General features: G+C 52.2%; 1 protein-coding gene across 12 annotated transcripts in view; it reads right to left on the bottom strand.

Moving 5' to 3' along the window:
• Nucleotides 1–19,271, bottom strand: part of NCOR2 (nuclear receptor corepressor 2) — a 398,218-nt gene that overhangs the window by 78,643 nt on the left and 300,304 nt on the right. For all 12 annotated transcript variants that reach the window (XM_074972263.1, XM_074972265.1, XM_074972262.1 and 9 more), the window contains 2 exons: nucleotides 11,778–11,920; nucleotides 4,059–4,206 (listed from right to left, as the gene is read on the bottom strand). In XM_074972263.1, the coding sequence (XP_074828364.1) occupies nucleotides 4,059–4,206; nucleotides 11,778–11,920 (291 nt within the window). The remainder of the gene's footprint in view (nucleotides 1–4,058; nucleotides 4,207–11,777; nucleotides 11,921–19,271) is intronic.

The following is a 19,271-nucleotide window of genomic DNA, read 5'->3' as shown; positions in this document are numbered from 1 at the left end:
AACAAACCCCCAAGACGAAGGGAGATTTTACGGTGCATTCCACGGAGACATTTGTGGCCAAATTTTCAGCACCCAGTAGCTCCCGTGGAGAATCTCTTCTCCCCCGACTCACATGCTTCCCTTCCCTCCACGGGGAACTATGGAAGCTGAAAATCTGGCCTGTACATGTCCCAGTCATGTTGCTCTCCCCTGTCCCAGCTGGAGAACACCAGTGCCCAGATAGACAGGACTGTGTTTGGGAGTAAAACAAGGCGGACGCATCAAATCCCCATCTCCCATATGCTGTGTGTTAGGGTCACGCGCTTTCAGTCTGGAACCAGCAGCCCCAGCCTGTCCCCCCCAAAACACACCCTTCAGGTCTAGCTCCCGCCCTAGCTGCGTGGGACGGGGACACCTGCTCAGCCTCCTGGCTACTTTCCTCATCTCTTCTGCACTCCCCCCTCCGTGGTGCTGTGGTCTGACCTTCTCCCAACCTGCCCCATACAGGAGCAAACACGGAACATCTCAGTAGTCTCCTGTTCCCGCTACCCCACTCAAAAATGTCGACCTACCCAGTCTCTGAACTGAACAGCAAAGTGCTGGGATCCCCACACTGTCCATGACACATCAAGGACAGAAAGAAGCTTGCTCCTCTCTCTGCCTGGGCTGAGTGCATCCTGTAGGCTGGGTGCCATTCAAATAATGGAGCCCAGCCTTAAAAACCAAGGGACAGGGTCATGAATCCAAGAGCCAGAACACTGTGTCTAAAACCAGGCAGGCGGGAGCTGTCTGTTGGCCCTATGATCCAATGACAACATTTAAAATCGCTCCCTTTGCTCTTCTTTGCATCGTTCTCAAAATTCCAACCAGCCCTCATCAAGGCATCGGGGCCAGTTCCAGTCTGATCAAGGCCTAAGCCAAGGTTCCAACCTCTCTGCTTGCCTCCCAGGACTGCATCATTGTGACTATGGATACCAGCCTTCCCCCACCCCACGGCCTAGCCACGAAGAAATCCATGGCAGCAGAAGGAGCCTTCCATACGTTTTTGTTTAGCAGCCAATATGAAAAAAAAGGAGATCAGGGTCAGCCGGAGGAAAAATATCCCAGAGTTTCAGGACAGGTTAATAATTAAGCATCCGGGATCATCCGCAAATCTATGGGATATGGCTTCCTCCTGAGCTGAAAACACTCACGTCTAGATGCAAGGAGGCGTTTCAGAGCAGAGATGGCTTTTGTTTCTTTGTCCCAAAGGGAGGAATATTTGGAATGACCTGTGCCTTGGAAAGATGGCCTGCAACTCCTTCAGGGACTTCCTGACCCAAGGGAAAGGGTGTGCTCTATTGGTGGGAGTTGAGGGTTCTCAGAATATCTCAGAACGTCAGAGGTGTAGGGTCAAGATGAACTTGCTTTGGGATTTAAGGGCAGTGCTCTCCCCCTCAATACAGTAAGGATGGTAGGGAAGGTGGAATTCCTTCCAGACACAGATGGTTATCTGTCTGCAAGGCTTTCAAGTTATATCCAAAATGGATGGACGCAGAGGAACAGTATTCTGATAGCTTTACGTCTGAGCACATCCAAAGTATTCCACTTTCTTGGCAGAAAAATGCCCCAAGGCCAATAGGAATTTCAGCCTTCCCTGATGTTTATTTACTTATAATAAATCAGTGAAACACAGTCACCCAAGGACTACGGGCCAGGAATTTACAGTATTTAGGCCGGACGGAGATTTATGGTGTATTTGGCCAAAGCCTCACTCAGAAATGCACCCGCTTCCCTTCCCAAAGGGAAACGCGGTCTGCAGAGGCTGAAGAGATGTCTGCAGAGATTTCGCGTCTAGTTCAACCAGGCTTTAGATTTTCATGTGTTTGTTCCCCGTATTGCAAGCCTGCTGCGAGCGTGAGGAGCTGAATCGCGAATGAGATGAGCACGGACAGTGAGGTGCACACTACAGTTAGTGATCAAGCCTGCCTTTGCTACAAGAGCCTCATCCACTGGAGCGTTAGGTGAGCCGTACGTACACTTTGCGCTTGCAAACCAGGTCGTCCGGACACAGACAATTAACCGCGCAACAAATTCATCCAAAGCCCTCCCCTCCGGTAGGTATTCATTACGCCAAAATGCATCCCCAAATGTCACAGGGGAGCTAGGCAAACTGCTCAAGCGTACTGCTGCTCTGACATTTCTGCTCCTGTGACATTTCATCCACTTGGCTTACAGCTTTGTTCAGCTCAGTAGCCCACTTCAGAAATATAGTCCCACCTGCCTCACAGGATGAATAAGAGACGAGAATTGAAGCCGTAACAATGTAAAGCTTCTAAGTGTGTCAAGAGATCGGTCTTCAAGTCTTTAATCTTAAAACACATGGTTTTACTCTGAACAGCTCTCACAAAGAGCAAGAACCACATCTTACACCAGGTCTGTGAGTCACAGATCACCCAGCGCAGATTTACCTGGAACCTGCCTTATCGTGAGTCACTTTCAACAATGACTTGAAAAGATTTGCCATTTCCAGTCCCATTAGCCTGGTCTCCAAGGCCAGGACTCAGCGTGGTGTCAGCACTGCTGGTTAAGTTATTAAATTACTTTGACAAAAGTCAAATGGGACCATTGCCGTGAATTAGACACATTTTCCCAAACTCGCGGTTGAGGTTTCTGAGCCAGAAATAGCTAAAACTGTCACTTTCAGTTGGCTCCCTTTCTTCTGCTCAAATGGGAGTGTGGAAATTGCCTGCCTGAAAGAAGATATTAAACAACGCAGAGGTGGGCTGACCCTGTGGCTTAGCAGCTACTGAATGTGCTGCTGCCCCGAAGGAGGACGACTTTCCGAAGCAGAAGCCACGGGGTGTTTGTTGTTTAGGTCAGGAAAGTCAGAAAAGCGATGCCCTAGAGAGAACGGGCAGTCTTGGCTCTCCCAGCTCTCCTGCTGATTCTCTTGTGGGGGATCGGAGTCAGCAAAGCACTTCAAACTGGGCTTTACTTAAAGCATGTGAGGTATTCCCCTCCCAATTCAGCAAAGCACTTAAGTTAAGAACATGCTTATGCCTGGTGCTCGAATGCTTTGGTGACTCATCGCCTGGGGCAGCGGACAGGGTAGTGACACTTACTTTGCCTCACGACTGCCCCTACCCACTCCACCCTGGCACCTGCTTTCCAACCCTCTCGCCTCGCTGGGGGTCACGCAGCGTGAACAGGCCTTTATTTAAAAGGAAACCCAATCTGAGTTACAGAAGTCTAGGGGCGTGCAAGGCCTAGCGACGTGGGGACTGGAGGCCGATCACAGTGCAGACTCTTCACCAGGGAGATGGAAAACCTAAGGATACGCAAGATGACACCCTTGACCAGCCCAGAGATGCCCAGTGGTAAGGGAGGGGGGCTCAAGTGATCGGTCCAAGGATACAAGGTTTTGTCCTACGAGGGCGGCAATGATAATTTGGGCCAGGAGCAGTAGTGGCTGAAAGTGAAACTAACAAATTCTATCCCCCAAAATAGCACCAACTGGGTTCCCGGTGGGCCACCTAAGAGAGAGGCCAAAGCATAAATGGGCTGTGGAAATAAACCACCTGTCTGCGGGTAATCCCTCTGGAGCTAGGCAGTGGGGGAAGGCTGGCACTGTCCGCACTCTCCCACTCCTGGAGACATACGACCGGAGCTGCCAATCAAACCCCTATCAAAACAACCCCCACCTCAGCCTGAGGGCATCCTGGCTATCAGCTGACCAGGGTATGGAGCTTCAAGGCCTCCACAAATAAATCAGACCAGGGCTGTGACTGAGGACAGTCCCAGCGACCGTGAAACCTGGAGGAACCAGAAATGTCAGCGCTTCCGTGTCTCCAGTGTGGTGTGAAAGCATCGCCCTCGCATAACCTCAGGGTGCCAGAGCCCCAGCATGACTCCTCCCGCCCAGGAGATACGCTTACTAGGGAGACCCATGGAAGCACTGACATTTGCAGGGCAAAAACGCCTCTCCTGTCTCCTCCCCTGGCAGGAAAGGGCTGCTCGGCTGCAGCCAAGGGTCCAGGGATGAAGCAAACAAACCCGAGCCAATTCCCCCCAGGGCCACCGCCTCTCAAATGTCTCACCTTCCGCCTCCTCGGCCATCTCCTCTTCATTGCCGCTTGTCCCCGATACCTCCATCTCCTCGTCCTCTGCGGTGGGAGGGAAGGCAGCTTCTTCATTTTGAATGGCAGGGGCTTTCTTCTTCTTCCGCCTTGCGTTCCTCTCTTTCTCCTATGGGGAGAAGCAGTCAAGGGTCAAAGACTAAGCCCTCGACAGTAACCAAAGGCAGAGTTTGGCCTGCAGGGCCAGTGCTTTCCCTGTAATCCTCAATGGGAAGGAGGTAACAGGCTACATAAAACACTACGTATTCTTGGATTCTCTTTACCCCCTTATCGCTCCTGGACCTTAGCGACTGCACCGCAGAAGGGCAGACTTCATGAAATGACAGAGAGCAACTTTAATGCCATCCTTACTGTGAGTGGTGCCTCAAGCCTTGGGACTACTCACAGAGTAATGTCCTACTCAGTGTGAGTTAGGGTGGAACCCCCGGCTCTACAGTTGGCATACATGTGCAGAGTACCAGCCCTCTAAGTTTCCCAACGAAACTTTTACTAATTGAGTGGCACGCCACCCTTAGGAGGCTGTTGGGAGAGGGAGAGGCTAACAAGGAAACATTCCTCTTTGCACAATACCGCAGCGTAAGAGCAGGAAAGCATTGCGAACGATCATGTGATAAAATAAAACCGGTCTCCATTCTGACAGCACAATTGTGTGTGCACAAATGCTAGCAATTCAGAGCTTAAGACACCTAATTACCATCAAGAAGTTGACCTCAATTTGAATTAATTGGGTGCCTATCTTTAAAACTAAACTGGGCCTGGAAGATCTATCACCATATTATGAAGCCAATTTACAGATGACTAAGATGGCAACTCAGACAAACTTTAGTCAACATCGTGGGTGTCTCCATTTTTGGATGCCCAACTTGAGACACCTTAAGGGGACCTGATTTTCAGTCACGCACGTCTTGACACACACTGCTACTTCCAATAAACTGTTTGGCCTGAATCAAGAGTCTTGTCTCTGCTAATGTTTCCCGGCGTCATTACGGAAATAAATATAACCAGTAGGAACATGCCCGTCACCTGCTGCTCCCTCCGCTCGCCCCACTCGAATGACGTACTTAGAACGTTTATTTAAATGGATGGCGAATGAAGGCTGCAGCAGCAATGCGAACTCTACCTTTGGATCTTCCCCCCGTCTCTATAGACTCAAAAACCACTGGATAAAAACCCCACAAATTGCTTTTGCTTGGCAACACTGCCGCTTTAACCGCTTTGTATCGAACTGGGCAGGAGAGGCTGGAAGCACCTGAGAAGTTACGTGATAGCAGAGGCATTGCAAATGGAACCAAAGAGCCCTCTGAGCTGACCCACCCACTTCTGCGGTAACCCCATTCTTTTGGCAATCTCTGCTCCCTCGGGAAGAACTTTGTCAGAGCTTCAACTTGTGCCAAGGGAACAATTCAATAATTGTATGTTATTGTCTGAAGAAGCAGCTCATAGTTAGGCCTTCAGATAATGCTAATGTGATGACAAAGCTCTTGCGTTACTATGGCAAAGCCTTCTTCACCTTACTGCCTCTCTTACTCATGTGTCTGTGACTCAGACGAGCTGACGAGTGGGATCTTATGCTGGGAAATTAGCTGGGAACAAGCCCCTGCATCACCAGCAGACTTGGCTTTTATGTTTGCACTAAGTGATAAGCAGCGGGATTTGGCCCATGCAGAGATGAAAGCTCTGGCAGGCAGGCCTCTGGGGCTGCGAGAGACCCACTGTGCAGTGAAGTAACAATGGTGAGCTATTGGAAGCAATCTGAATCTAGAAAGCAGAGTTCGGGGGAGGGGGACATACCTAGTGACAGGCTCAAGCTGCATGCACACACGTTCTGCTCTAAGGTTTGGGTTCTGGTCAAGGCATATCCAGCCAAATTCATCCCTGCTCAAACTCCATCGCCTTGTAACTCCATCAAACTCAACGCACCGGCAGTCACCATATACTTCGTCTGGAAGCTCTTTACGGGTAGGGGTGGCCTATCTTAACACACTGGGTCCCTAATGCCTGATGGGCGACCCTAGCCACTACAAATGTATCATTCAACATTAGTTCAGTTCACATGGCAGCGAAAGTGAGGAGAAGAGAGGCTTCAGTCAAATTTAGCATTAAAGGCAAAAGTTGGTTGTCCATAGAACCGAGGTGTTTGTACAGTGCCCAGCACAGTGGGTCTCCAAATCCCAGAGGTGCTAGATACAAAGACTAAATAAATGAGATGATGGAAAGGTGAAGCTCACAGTTGATGCAGGAATTAAATGCTTTTACATGGTGTTCCATCCTTTCTTTGGTATGTAACTGAGTAGCTCCCTAGGCTCAGTTTGAGACCTGTTATCAGTACTTCCGTGGTTTTCACATCCATCCTATTCCTTGGTGCTAAGCGTACAGTGTGTCCTATTAAAAGTGACTTGTTAGATTCATCCTAGAGAGTTTTTCCCCTTGGAATGTATAGGATAGCTCGAGCAGGACTGTGCGGCAGTCTTTGGCTTACGTGATAGCAGAGACATCTACGTCAAAAGGGAAATAAACCAAACCAGACTAAACCCTGAACTTCTCCCACGGCAGGTTATTTCCGAGCACTCCGCGATGCCTCATGTGTCATTCCACTTCCTAGGGGGAGAATGGCCAACCCAGGCACCTGGGGTGGCTGGTTTCCAGCCAGCTCTATTAGGTTGTCTCCAATTCTGGTGAGAATCAGCAGTTCTTCTCAACCTCCTCTCCAAGCTGTCTGGTGTTACTGGAGCCTTCCCCACTCCCCCACCCCACCTGAACAACCCGGAGTGGCCAGGATATAGCTAACACAACCTGCTAGTGTGACATCATTCTGGCCATCTGCCCCAGAAGGGAAAGGAGCAGCCCGGACAAATGTGGCCTCCTCACGGGATCACCACCTGACACAGAGCAAGCAGCCAAAGCGGCTTTAAAAAACCCTGCTCCTGATACAGAGCAGTCATTATATTTATGCCCCATCAGCAGCTGTCTCAGCCTTCCCTAAAAGCACAACGCTGGCACTCCCGAATTAGCGTGGCAGGGTCATGCGTATTCCAGCACTGGGATCGGAAGCTAAGGCCCACTGCGATGGGGTGTGTACCCCACACAGACCCTGAAAGGGTTAATGGGGACCTGAGAGGCCAGTTGTGTTACCTGTTGGCACCTGGGGTAGAGGGAGAGAGCCAGGTTTAATTAGAGACCATGGCCAGCTGGGAAGGGGCTGGGTGGTAAGCAGGAAGTTTAATGCAGAAGGGACAGATTCTGCAGTCAGGCCCTGGGATGAGAGAGGAGGAAGCTCAGGGATCCTGAGTGGGGAAGTCTGGCATGAGGACAGGAGAGAGACAAAGCAGCCACTGGGAGTGGAGCAGGCTCCAGAGGTGAGCCCTGAACAAAGCACAGGTTTGGAGTACCAGGGAGGGAGCCCTAGGAGGTGCTCGGTGGATGAACACTGCTGCAGAGAGGGAAGAGAGGCCGAGGGCAGAATTTAATTTGAGTCTGTATATTTTTGGTTTGGGATTTCTGTTAGAGAATCAAGGGGAAAACTCCAGGAGTCCTGGCCCCTGAGAAGGGGACAGAGACAGTAGAAAGCCCTGGGAGAAGGGTGTGAGGACGACAGGGCCCAGGGGTGGGGCACGTTTCGTGAGGACCGTAGACCATTTTATGTTGGAAGTTCCATTACCCAAGAAGGGATGGATTAAATCCGGCCAGTGGGCTGGGTCACAGGATGGTGCACTCTAGCAGTGAATGCCAACCTTCGCCCAATACGATAACCCAGCGTGACTGGCATGAAGAACAAGGGCCTGATCCGATGCCCGCTGACTTCAATGGCCTTTGGGTCAGGTTCCATGTTAGCAGGGGAAGCGTTCCCCACAGGGTCCCACTTGCAGAGAGGAATCGTGGCCTCTGTTCCACAGCTGGGAATCACAGCCCAGACACACACGGAAAGGGACAGCCAGCCTTTCAATAGGAAAGGGTGACTGGATCTAACTCTTTCCCTCAGCCCATGGGATGACCGAGTGAATGGGGTCCCCAGCTTACAGTGCCTCCAGGGCAGCAAAAAGAGTTCATTCCCCCCTTCCGAAGGGAAAGCAGACGGTTGAGTAGAGGATCAGCACCAGGATCCTGCCAATCTAGGAGCTGTCCAGATTCTGAGGCAGCGTCTAACAGGGAGCAGGCTCCATCTAATTGATTGAGGAAAACGCACAGATGGGTGCCCTGAGAACATCTTGCACAGACTTGTAGGGACCCTTCGTTTGATAGGTTAATATGAGCCACATCGTTCCCTGGCCTAAGACAAGTCCAGCACAAGTGGCAGACACCCGCATGGGGAGAGAGAGTCTGAGCTCCAATGGCTCAAGGCAAGAGCAACTTGAAAGGACATTCTGGATCACAATGCCCCATTTTCCCCTTGAATGCTGTGGTTAATGAAACAAGAGATCAGTGTGCAGAAGGTCAGGACTAACCGAGGCTGAAGCCAAGAACAGATCTCAGGTGCTCGCAACAGAACTGAGTCGAAACGCCCAGAGGCAGAGACTCAGAATGAAGCTCAAAGGTGGTGTGACTCAACCCTAATCAGAGGCACCGATCGTTCTGATGGGTTTCTTGGGCTGTCAATATACAACTCCAGGCATGTATTTCCAGGGGTGGGGCTGTAAAATCTGGGTCCCGCCGCCTATCTGATCCTGTCTTAATCCAATACTGCCAGGAGGGTCCTCCTCCAGTCACAAGTCAGTGAAAGAGGGACGTCTGGGAGCCTGTACAGCTCTGCTGAAAGGCAGACAGGGCTACGCAGCGTTTCCCTGTGCTCCCAGTATACCAAGCCCGTCTCTCAACAGCTCTCCAGGTGAGGTTTATTTTCTGTAAGGACAAAAGGACAGCCCTTAAACTTCAAACCCCAAGCATGGCATGAGTGGAAAAGCTTTGGAAGCCCATGGACCATCCACGCCCCAGAGAAACAGGAAGGAGCTGCCATAGACCTGCTTTCTGACTGCAGCTCGAATGGCTTTCCTGGGCAGTGGGGGGCAGAACAGGCTCCGCAGAGTCCCTTTTTGGGTAGGTCTACACTGCATCTGGGAGCTAGCCTCCCAGCCCGGGGCTTCCACTAGCATTGTGGCTCGGGCTCTCAAGTGTCAGGGGGAAGGGGACTTGACAGCCCAAGCCGCAGTGTCTACACAACTTTTTGTGTGCTAATGTGAGCCCCACTAGCACAAGTCAGCCTGGGCTGTGAGCCTCCCTTTAGAGGCAAGACTCCAAGCTGGACCCTCGTAACCCACGGGCACCGGCAAATCAGGGGTGTGACTGAAAGTCCGGCATGCATGCCCACCGATCTGAGAGCCGTACCTGAAAATCACCAGCTGCAGGCCAACGCACCCACTGCGCACGCGAGCAAATTGAACCAGCGCAGACTACAGCTGTGCTAGCCACAGCAAACTGGGGAACAGGGCTCGAATGGGCTCATGTTCCTTGGGCCGTGCTTCAGGTTCTCATTTGAATGAGCCCTCAGACCTAAGCTGAAGATCACTTGGAGCTACCGAGTTTCATTGGGATGAAACAGTCTGGAACAGTGACTTTCATCTTGCTGAAATTCAACACCATGCACTGGCACTGGCTAAACCATACATCGACTCAGGTTTGCCCAGAACTGTGCTCTAGTTCACTTGAAGGTTTCTAGAGACCTCAGCAAAGCTGGGCTGAAATCTGAGTTTGTAACAAAACCCTTGTTATACCCATCCTAGCAACAGGGCTACAAACCATAAACAAGCTACATTTGAGAAATTAACAAGCGTTACTCACTGAGTTTATCCTCCTTAAATTAAATAAACAACATTCTAGCAAAACTGGGAATGCAGAGCCTATCCGTTTCCTTGTACATTATCTGCAGGGAGATCAGTAATAGCAGCTGACATCCAAGTCATGGAACAAGCTAGAGACTTCATTGCAAAATTACCTGATGACACATTGGCCTGACCTCTGACTGCTTCCACTGAGAGGGAGGTCAAAGCTGACTATTTTGCATGCCCAGATTCTATACAGGAAACCATCAGGAGGGCTGGTCTACTTTTGACTATATTTAGGAGTTCGGAAGGAAAGTCTGTGGAAATTCACTCTCAGTTGTTCTTTTATTTTATTCAGTTTTATGGCATCTGCTGTTGCCATAAAACAATGGAGCCCAATAAATAACAGCTGAGCATTCATTGTTCTTATACAAAACCTGAATTCCAAAGCCCCCAGCGTTTAAAAGACTAGATGATGATGATGATGATCTAAACTGCATGCGCTAGTGAACAATATGAATGGGGGAGAAAAGGATGAGTGGAAAACTGGTTCTGCAGAAAAACGCCCATGCAGTGCAATTTCTGAAATATTAGGAAGCAGAATAAATTATTATACTCAACTCCAATTCTATTACTGAGTTCAGCGATCTTCCTTCCAATTCTCCCAAGGAACGAACACTAGATCTTTATAACACAAAGCTCTATTCAGAGACATTGTGTGTGAGTGTTTCATCCCATTCTTTAGGTAGGTATTTTTGTTGTTTTCTTTGTACCGTTTGTTTGCTTTGTCTCTAACACAAAGAGGAACACAGGAGTATCTTTCAATTTGGAGAAATGATCAAAAGAATCACCATTGTCCGCTCTACTTCTTGTTCCTACAGAGTGACTAGGATATTCAATTCCTGGCTGAGTCACTGAGTGTTTTCCTGTCTTTTTACTCATACTGTAATAGCTTGATGGAGAGATTCCTGCATTGAACATTGTCCCTTTCATTTCCAAAGCACTCCTTGAGGGGTTACACCATGTGAATTCTATTAGCCAGGAAGCTCAGAACCCCAGGGCCCTCTACAAATGAAATTATAATTATAATACTTAGCAGATCTGTAGTGGCGCGTTGCATCTTCAGAGTGCTTGGCAAGCGCCAATTAATTCATTCCCTGAACTTTCCGAGCGAAGAAAGTATTATTATCCACTATCTGCCACAGGGAAACTGATGCACAGAAAGGCTAAGTGATTTGCCCCAGACCATGGAAGGAATCAAAATGTCTGTCAGGATTTGAACTCCTGTCAGCAGGCCACTGGACCATGCTTGTCTCTGGACATCCCAATGACTGTTCTTTCTGGGAATCAACCTCCCTCCTTCTAATATTGTTAAAACGGATGACAGCCTTGTGGGGTTTGGTTTTTGTTGGTTGTTTGTGGTCAGTTTGCCATTCATTTCTTTAGACTCAGTGCTTGAGCTACGATGGGACATACAGTAGTTGAAGACTGCACCAGAAATGAACAGCATTACTGGGCCCACTTCCAATCTCCGTGACACTGGGGTAAACTGGTACAACTCCATTGGCATCAATGGTTTCACACAGCTGTAACTGGGATCACAATCTGGCTACGCATCTTAACACACAGCGGCTACTCTCTCCTTCCTATCTCCTTTTCTCTCACTGAGTAGCACATATGCGTCTGAGACCTGGTCATTGTGTCCCACAGGAGCCCCCAACCTAGCCAGAAAATACCAAGGACCAAAGGACAAACGCCCCCTTTCTCATTATAAGCTGTCAGCTGAAGCCTGGGCTCCATGATTTTCACCCAGCAAAATTCTCAGGGACGAAAAACTTCCCTTTGGACTTGGGAACGTCAGAAGCTGTGTCACTGTTTGCCGGGAAATATCTGTGGTGCTTGGAGTGGGCTGTGGCGGGCTGCTTACCATTTTTAGTTTGTGCTGCTGTAGGATCTCATCCAGGTTCTGTCTTTTTTTGTAGTTGAAATAGAAGTTTTTGCACTGCGACACAGTCTTGGAGCCCACCATCCTGGCAATGGCCGACCAGTTCCGCCCATGTTCAAGGAGACCTGCAACCAGAAAAATAAAATCAGAGGGGGCAAAACAAGATCAACGCTCACAAGGGTGGGGCGGTGCACGAAGGCTGGGTCACGCCCCATGGACAAACCAAACTCTGCTGGGACAATATGGTCACTCACAAGGGTGGGGCGGTGCACGAAGGCTGGGTCACGCCCCATGGACAAACCAAACTCTGCTGGGACAATATGGTCTCATACTGCGAGACTTCCGTGGCCAAGAGGATGAGCGAGAGGCTCCTGTTTTTCTTTCCAGGTGAAAAGTATTAGAGCAGCAGTCTTGGGGAACAAGGCGTGCTGTAGCAGCATCTACCAACGACGCTGACAGCTCTGCGGGTTTGAGGCCAGACCACGCTGTTATGGCCTGTTGGGGGCAGCACAGTCACAGCACCCCACAAGGGAGTGACCAGAAGCCTGTTGCTCTACCCCTTCGGAAGGTGAAAGCACATACCCTCCTCCCGGATGGCTGTAGTTGTGCCTGATCCCTACCCAGGGGGGCTAACGGGGATGGGGAAAGGCTCTTTGCACCCTCCACTATCAGAGAGACAGAGCTTTCGAGAGCTGGAGCCCACAGGCTCGGATGGGCTGGAGGCACATGCAGAGACGGCCAGGAGGGGCCCAAGCACAGGAGCCGAGACGTAAGTGCAGTGACGTATTCACCCAGGCAACTCCACTGCTGGAAGGAGGAGTGTGTGGAGCGGGGGAGGAGGAGATCATCAGTGCTAATCGTGGGCTCACATGCAGAAGCTTTCCAGGTCAGGCATCAAGCCAGGGGCTGACAAGTGACTTACCTAAAGTCACACAAGGAGTTCCTGGTGGAGCAGGGAACTGAACCCAGGTCTCCTGATTCCCCAGCTATTGCCCTAACCACTGGACCACCCTTCCTCTGAGCAATGCTACCGCACGGCTCTGCTTCATACACACACTATATGCAAGAGACACGGGTCCAGCCAATACAATACAGAGGGATATTCACACACAAAAATATGCCTGCCACAGGCACTGTGGAGAGAGACATGCTAACGCTGCTACCAGAGGCCAGTGGAACCAAGGAGGGAGAAACCTGGATCGTGAAAGATCTAGAAACCTGGGGCACTGCCAAAGATTTAGTTACACGTCTGGCACTGGGAGGAGGCCAAACACAGTGAAAGCAGGGAAATTACCAGCCTCCCCTTGGGATGCAGAGGCCAGCTGAGCTCACAGTGTATAAAGGTGCGGGGAGCAAGAGAATCCACACCAGCTCGAGGTGGGGGTGCCAGGGGCCATTCACTTAATGAGCGCCCTGCAGCCCTGAGCAGACCATCACAGCCACTGTATTGCCCATTGGGACTGTGCAGCTGAACCAGGACGCTACCCTCTTACAAATCCGTGTCCTTCCCTGGATTACCTGTCTGGGGACTTGGTTTGCCCAATGGCCTCAAAGCCGCATCGAGCTGGAAGCTCTGAATCAGGGGCATGTGGCCCCTTTAAGGTTTCCCCTGCCTGCATGTAAATAAGCCAGCCTGACCCCACTGCTCCCTCTGACCCACTGAGATGTCCATGAGACCCTGGCGTCTCCCCCACTTCCAGGCTGGGCTGGGGCTGGCCTGCTAGGTAGCTGCCATCAGGTTGCCCACAAGCCCTGGGGATGAGACGCTGCACAGCTCCAGCTGGCTCCACACCGACTGTCAGGTGGGACTGCGACCGGCTGGCCCTTGCGTCGGTCCACGTTCCTTTGCCTTTTGCCTGCTGCTTGCCACGTTCTTTCTAACACGCTTGGCGAAGACAGGCTATCGCAAGTCCCATGAAAAGCGACATTTTAAGGACACACGAAGCACCCAAAACGAACTGGCAAAAGCTGTCTTGCCCATTGTGCCTGGCCCCTCTGGCGCAGAGCCTGACACCATGCTGGGGTTCCCTTGGTGCGAAGAATGCCACTGACACAGACCCTCCTGCAGCACTGGAGGGTCTTCCTGGAAGGTCCCCTCACCCCCATACTGGTCAGGCCTTAGCCTGAGAGCCCTGACGAGATCAAAGGCGGAGTCCTCGTTCATGGTACAGGGAAGCCCTTGGCACATCCTTAGGACCCACACTATACTTCCCTTTAAAAGTGCTCTAGCAACGAACAAATGAACCCACAAACACCGGCTTTGTTTATGTGTAGGGCCCACTCTAAAAAGGCTGCATTGGTTCTGTGAATCTGAAGGTTGACAAATAAAACACCCTAGCACCAGCACACACAGCTCAAGCAGCAGTGCCCCCCTGGGATCAGAGCAGGGGCTGGGAGAGCAGGAATTGGCACCCCGGGTCCGGGCAGGTGGGTGAGCTGTGTAGCTGCAGAACCAGCAGTCCCAGCTTTAAATACCCCCAGAGGGCCGGGGCACAGGGAGTGTAGTGATCCCCAAATCCCACCCACCACCCCCATGCAACAGAAGCACACCAGCTCCATGGCAGATGAGGGCCCTACACAGGCTAGGAGAGAGGGGCGTGGGATTTGCCCCAAAGAGATGCCAACCAGTACCCGGGCCAACCGGCCCTCGGATAAACACCCATCCGGCTCTGGGTGAACCCAAGCACAGCCAGGAACGAAGAGTGACAGTTCCAGGAGTGCCCATAGCCTGCACCCTCGCATGGCCCTGCAGCCCTGACTGTGCTGTATGTATTAGACCCGTCGTGCACAGCAGAGGGGGGGTAACAGAAGAGTCAGGCTTGAGCTTTAGCTCCACAACTCCCGACGTTGATCCATTGAAAGCCACGACCTCGGCTGCTGCTGCTTTCGACTGGGACCTCTCGAATCCATCTTGCCACCAACCTTGAGACACACTAGCCTGCGAGATCCCTCCCCCCCAGGGATGGCTACACAAGGCAGGGGAAAGCAGGCCTGCCCCATGCACTGCGATTCATCATCACTTCCAGAATGAACGAATGAATCAATCCATTCACTCTTCGCTACTTGGAGGGCTTAATCCCCGGGGTAACAGACTGGGCCGGAATTGTAAGCTACATCTCGGGCAAGGGCCTTGAATAGTAACAATGGTTCCTGCATCCACAACCGGTGACACTCTCTGTACGATTGCGTTGTCCTCCGAGACGACTGGGCTGCACGGTATGGGGCAGAAAGGTGTGCTAATTGCAATGGCTGTTACTGTGCTGGGAAGGGTCTCACCCCAAGGTCCATCCGTGCCCACTCTATTTCCAAGTGCAGCTTGACCTTGTCTTGCGGCACGGAACAAGTCTCTCAGTTGCCCTTTCATTCGTCAGGTGCGCTGCGCCCAGCGGTTTTGCAGGGCCACTTCCCAATCACCAGACTGCGCTGAAGCCCGTTCAATTTAAAGTCACCTGCTCCAGTGGCCCCACGAGGCCCTGCTCCTTGGGAAGCTCGGCACCCTTCCCCTCGCCTACTGGAGACAGTGTGCGGTGTGCCCGCTCTCCACACATGCAATTGGCGCGGGCCTGGAGGCAAGCATCCAGCTGGCAGGAGGGGAGCCGCGCAGGTGTCTGTGGCTATCTCACGAGGAGGAGGCTGCATGTTTCCAAAGCACAGACAGACCTTCCCTCTGCAAGATTAAACCAGTGCGTACAGATGCCCTTATCTTCGCAGGCAAGAGAACAAAACAGCAACACCTGCTTCCCAAAACTATAATTATCTGTACTCTCAGGGCGGGAGCAGCCAGCAGCTGCCCTGGATCTTGCTGGTGAACAGGCCACTCGCCAGACACTACCAGGGCTCTGCTGAGCAACGTCACGACAGTGTTCCCTTCCACCCCACCCCACCCCACCGCCTCCCCGACGCACTCTTCGCTGCCCCTCCCCCCATCTCTATCACACGAGCCTGCCACACGTAGGTCTGTCTCTCACAAAACGCACACTCATTTAGCACCGCCACTGAAACTATGACTAACCAGCCGACCAGATCCTAATCAGTCCTGCGTTGACTGGCGAGGAGGAGAGGATAGATGTGTGCACAAGCGTGCACACGCGCACACACTCGCTCGCGCGCTCTCTCCCCATCCTTAACGTTCACCCCAGAAGCTCAGCATTTCATTACTGCCCTATGGCTGTACTTACATTCTCCGAGTCTAGCTTCGCCTACCAGAAAATCAGCTCCGAGCATGCGGCAGGCAGATCAGAATAAACAGGGAGAGCACTTCTTCAAAGCCCTGCACGGCAGAGCAGTTTGTTACCAAGCGCCGGGAGTTCTTGACTCACATCCTCCCCGCTCATTTTGTTTTCACTCCCTCGCAGCAGCCAAAGAAAGGGAAGGAAGGAGCGAAAAAAAAAAAAAAAAAGCTGATTCTTTAAATCCTGGGGGCTCCGGCACTTAGGAGCCCTCGGTAGCAAGAGCAGCTACTGCGCGGTAACTTAAAACCAGGTCTTAAAAGCAGAAGGCGCCTGACCCTGACGCAAGAAGTTGCCTTGAACACATGCTCTGTCCTCAGTGCTCTCTGCCCCACTGGGGCTGGCGAGAGGCACCCTGGGCACTCCTCAGGCTCAGCTCCTCCGAGCTTTCCAGCAGTCTCGAGCGGCGTTTGTTAAGGTGGACTGAAGTGGCTTTGCCCCCCCGGCCCCGGTCTCACCTCCTCACTCAGCGGTACGGGGAGGAGAGCCTGTGCAGTTTCAAGAGATGCCCAACACTGCCAAAAAAAAATAAAAGGGGGGAGGGGGGCAGTAAAGCAGTCGAGCGCGCGCTGCAGCTTCCCTCCTGCCAGCTGCGGGCCGGGAGGAGATCGGTGCCGGGGGGGGGGGTGCGGCGGAGCAGCAAACAAGCTCTAATCTTTTCCTCTGGCTGACCCAGAGGCTCGGTTTGTCTGAATGTGACCTCTAGACAGAGCATTAATAACGAGCGTGGCACTGACCCAAGCTGACAAGGGGTGCGGCCAACTTGGCACCCACTTCCTTTCTCTCTCTCACTTTCTGTCTCTCTCTCTCTCTCTCATCTGAATGTCAACAGCAGGAGGAGTGAGCCAGGAAAACAAAGCTTTGCTTAATAGTTTCCTCTGCTCTGAAATGAATCAAAGAGGCTTTTCTTTGAGGAGGTGTGAGCCAGATTCGATTTCTACTGAACCGGACCAGACCTTCCCCACACGTCTCCCCTCTGCCTCGCTTTTCAACCGAAGGTCGCGACCATCTGGCAAGGTCACAGGGCTCCCGGGAGAGGAGGTAGAGAAAACAAACAGAGCGCAGAGATAACGCTGGACCAACAAGTGGTTGGATAACTTCAGCCTGTTCCAAGGGCAGGGGAGACAGGGACAGGCAGACACACCCCGAGCATGCCGGCTGCGCAGCGAGCCCATGCAGACGGGATCGGCCAGGACACGGGCGTGGGGACAGTCTCCTCCCCGGTCTGTGGAAAGTGAGGCTGGAGTACCTGAGAAACGAAGGCAGGAAGGAAGAGGAGTGGGCAGACCTGCCAGAACACTTTAAAGCGCATTCGGATGCTGGCGCGTGAGAGAGAGAGGAAAGCAGCATTGCGGGGAGCGTGGCTTTCATTCAAGCTCTCCACGGTCACAGCCTCTCTCGATTATTTCTCCCTCGACTCTCCAGCATGGCTGCCCTCGCCCCACCCAGGTCTCGCCTCTCAGAACAACGCATGAGCGAGCCCACAAAAGGGTCCCTTAACGGGCTCTCGACTGGATTAACAGATCATGGTTACACTTAAAAAAATGATCTCATCCCAAAAGCGACACCCTAGTGCGACACCCCTCCCAAGACCCCTCTGACCCCCTCTCCCTTCACGTTCTTCCTTTAACCATTTCCTACCACTGATGGAGACCCGTCCCGGGTTTGCAAGCACAGCAGCCTGCCCAGTGAGCACGACAGCTGAGGGGACGGGGTGTTACTGGGAAGGGGCTGGGATTCTCCGACCACGACTAGCATTACAGAGGCAGTGTGTACAGAACTTAAGTTTAAGCCATCCCCTCCAACAGCAGCCCGAAAGGTATACAAGTTTGGACACACTGCTCTGAAAAAACACAAGCCAAACTAACCTGCAGATCGCACAGTGCTTTACCAAGTGTGTGACTGTATATAACATTAGCAGCCCTGTTTTGCAGGTAGGGAAACTGAGGCACAAAGCAAGTCCCAGTAGGTCCCTGAGCACATCAGTGGCAGAGCCTGGAACAGAACACAGGACTCCCAGTTCCAGGCCAATGAGAGTAGCAGGGACTTCTCTGTGCAGCACACAGCAAACATATGGTATGGCAGTTCCTCCAAAAGGTGTTTACGGAGGGCCAGCAATACTATCGGTAAACGCCAGCTCTCGCTAGCTGTGATCTGCGCCATCTGGGCCAGTCTTCCTCAGAAACCAGCCTGGGGATCCAGATTGTTCCTATGAGCTTCTGGCTCATGCCAAGTCTGTCAGTTCGAGCGTCTGTAAGATGTTCTGCTGATGCGAAGGAGACTCGCAACGAAACTCTCTCCATCCCCACAAGAGAATCTCCCGCTCCGAGCTAAGAGAGGGGTGCTCGCAGCCGGGGGCCATTTTCGTGGCCGCTGCGTGATCTCTCTGCACGGTGCAGTGCCGCGAACCGAGCAGGTCTGACATGGTTTGCTGCAGATTCCCCTGGCTGCAATGGCCCAGGAACTCCCCCTTAGCGTGGTCTCCCTCCTCTCCTCTTGACAACAGCTTGCAGGAGATGGGCCCATGTTCACCCCATGTCTCCCCTTATTGAGGGGCTCTCTGGGACATCAGCCATGTTCACGCTTCACCGTGGTTTTTATGAACCCTCCACATCTTCCCCGACCCAGGTTAGCCTCCTTGTTACAGCCCATCAGTGAGCGAGACCCCCTGGTGATTCAGCTACATTGGCCTACTCCATTCGCTTCAGTCTCAGAACTCTAGAGCGGCCCACTCCACGGCTGGCAGGATTCACGTCTTCCTCCCGCTGAACTCAGACCTCGCTGCCCTCTCCGTGCCACGCGGCCCGTCTGAGGGAAAGGCAGCGTCCGTCTGCAAGCCTTTAGCAGGAGCCAGTTTTCCCCTCTGATGTCCATAATCCAAGAGGGACTTTTACCATCTTTTGGGGGAAACGTGGCTCCTCCTTGCCAGGTTCCTCCCAAAGAATGGAGGCAGCGAGAAGCCGCTGCTGGCGTGCAATATGGCTGTTTCGTCACCTGCTTGAGGTGCTATTCCTGCTCCCTTACTGGTAAAAGAAAAATCTGTTCGAAACTCAACCGTGGGTGGGAAATTACAGTCATTACCAACCCGCTCCCTTGACAGGTCTTTGTATTTCATGTGCTGACGCTCCCTGAGCTGACCCTGGGGTGCCTCTGCTACCTCGTGAAGAAACACGACACATGCCATGACAGAGAGACCAGCGTGAGACAGAGAGAGCAGCTCCGCAGGGCACTGCCACCCCTCTCAGGT

Source organism: Natator depressus, chromosome 15 (assembly GCF_965152275.1).
Source record: "Natator depressus isolate rNatDep1 chromosome 15, rNatDep2.hap1, whole genome shotgun sequence".
Lineage (NCBI taxonomy): Eukaryota > Metazoa > Chordata > Testudines > Cheloniidae > Natator > Natator depressus.
This window is presented reverse-complemented; position numbering and strand designations above follow the sequence as displayed.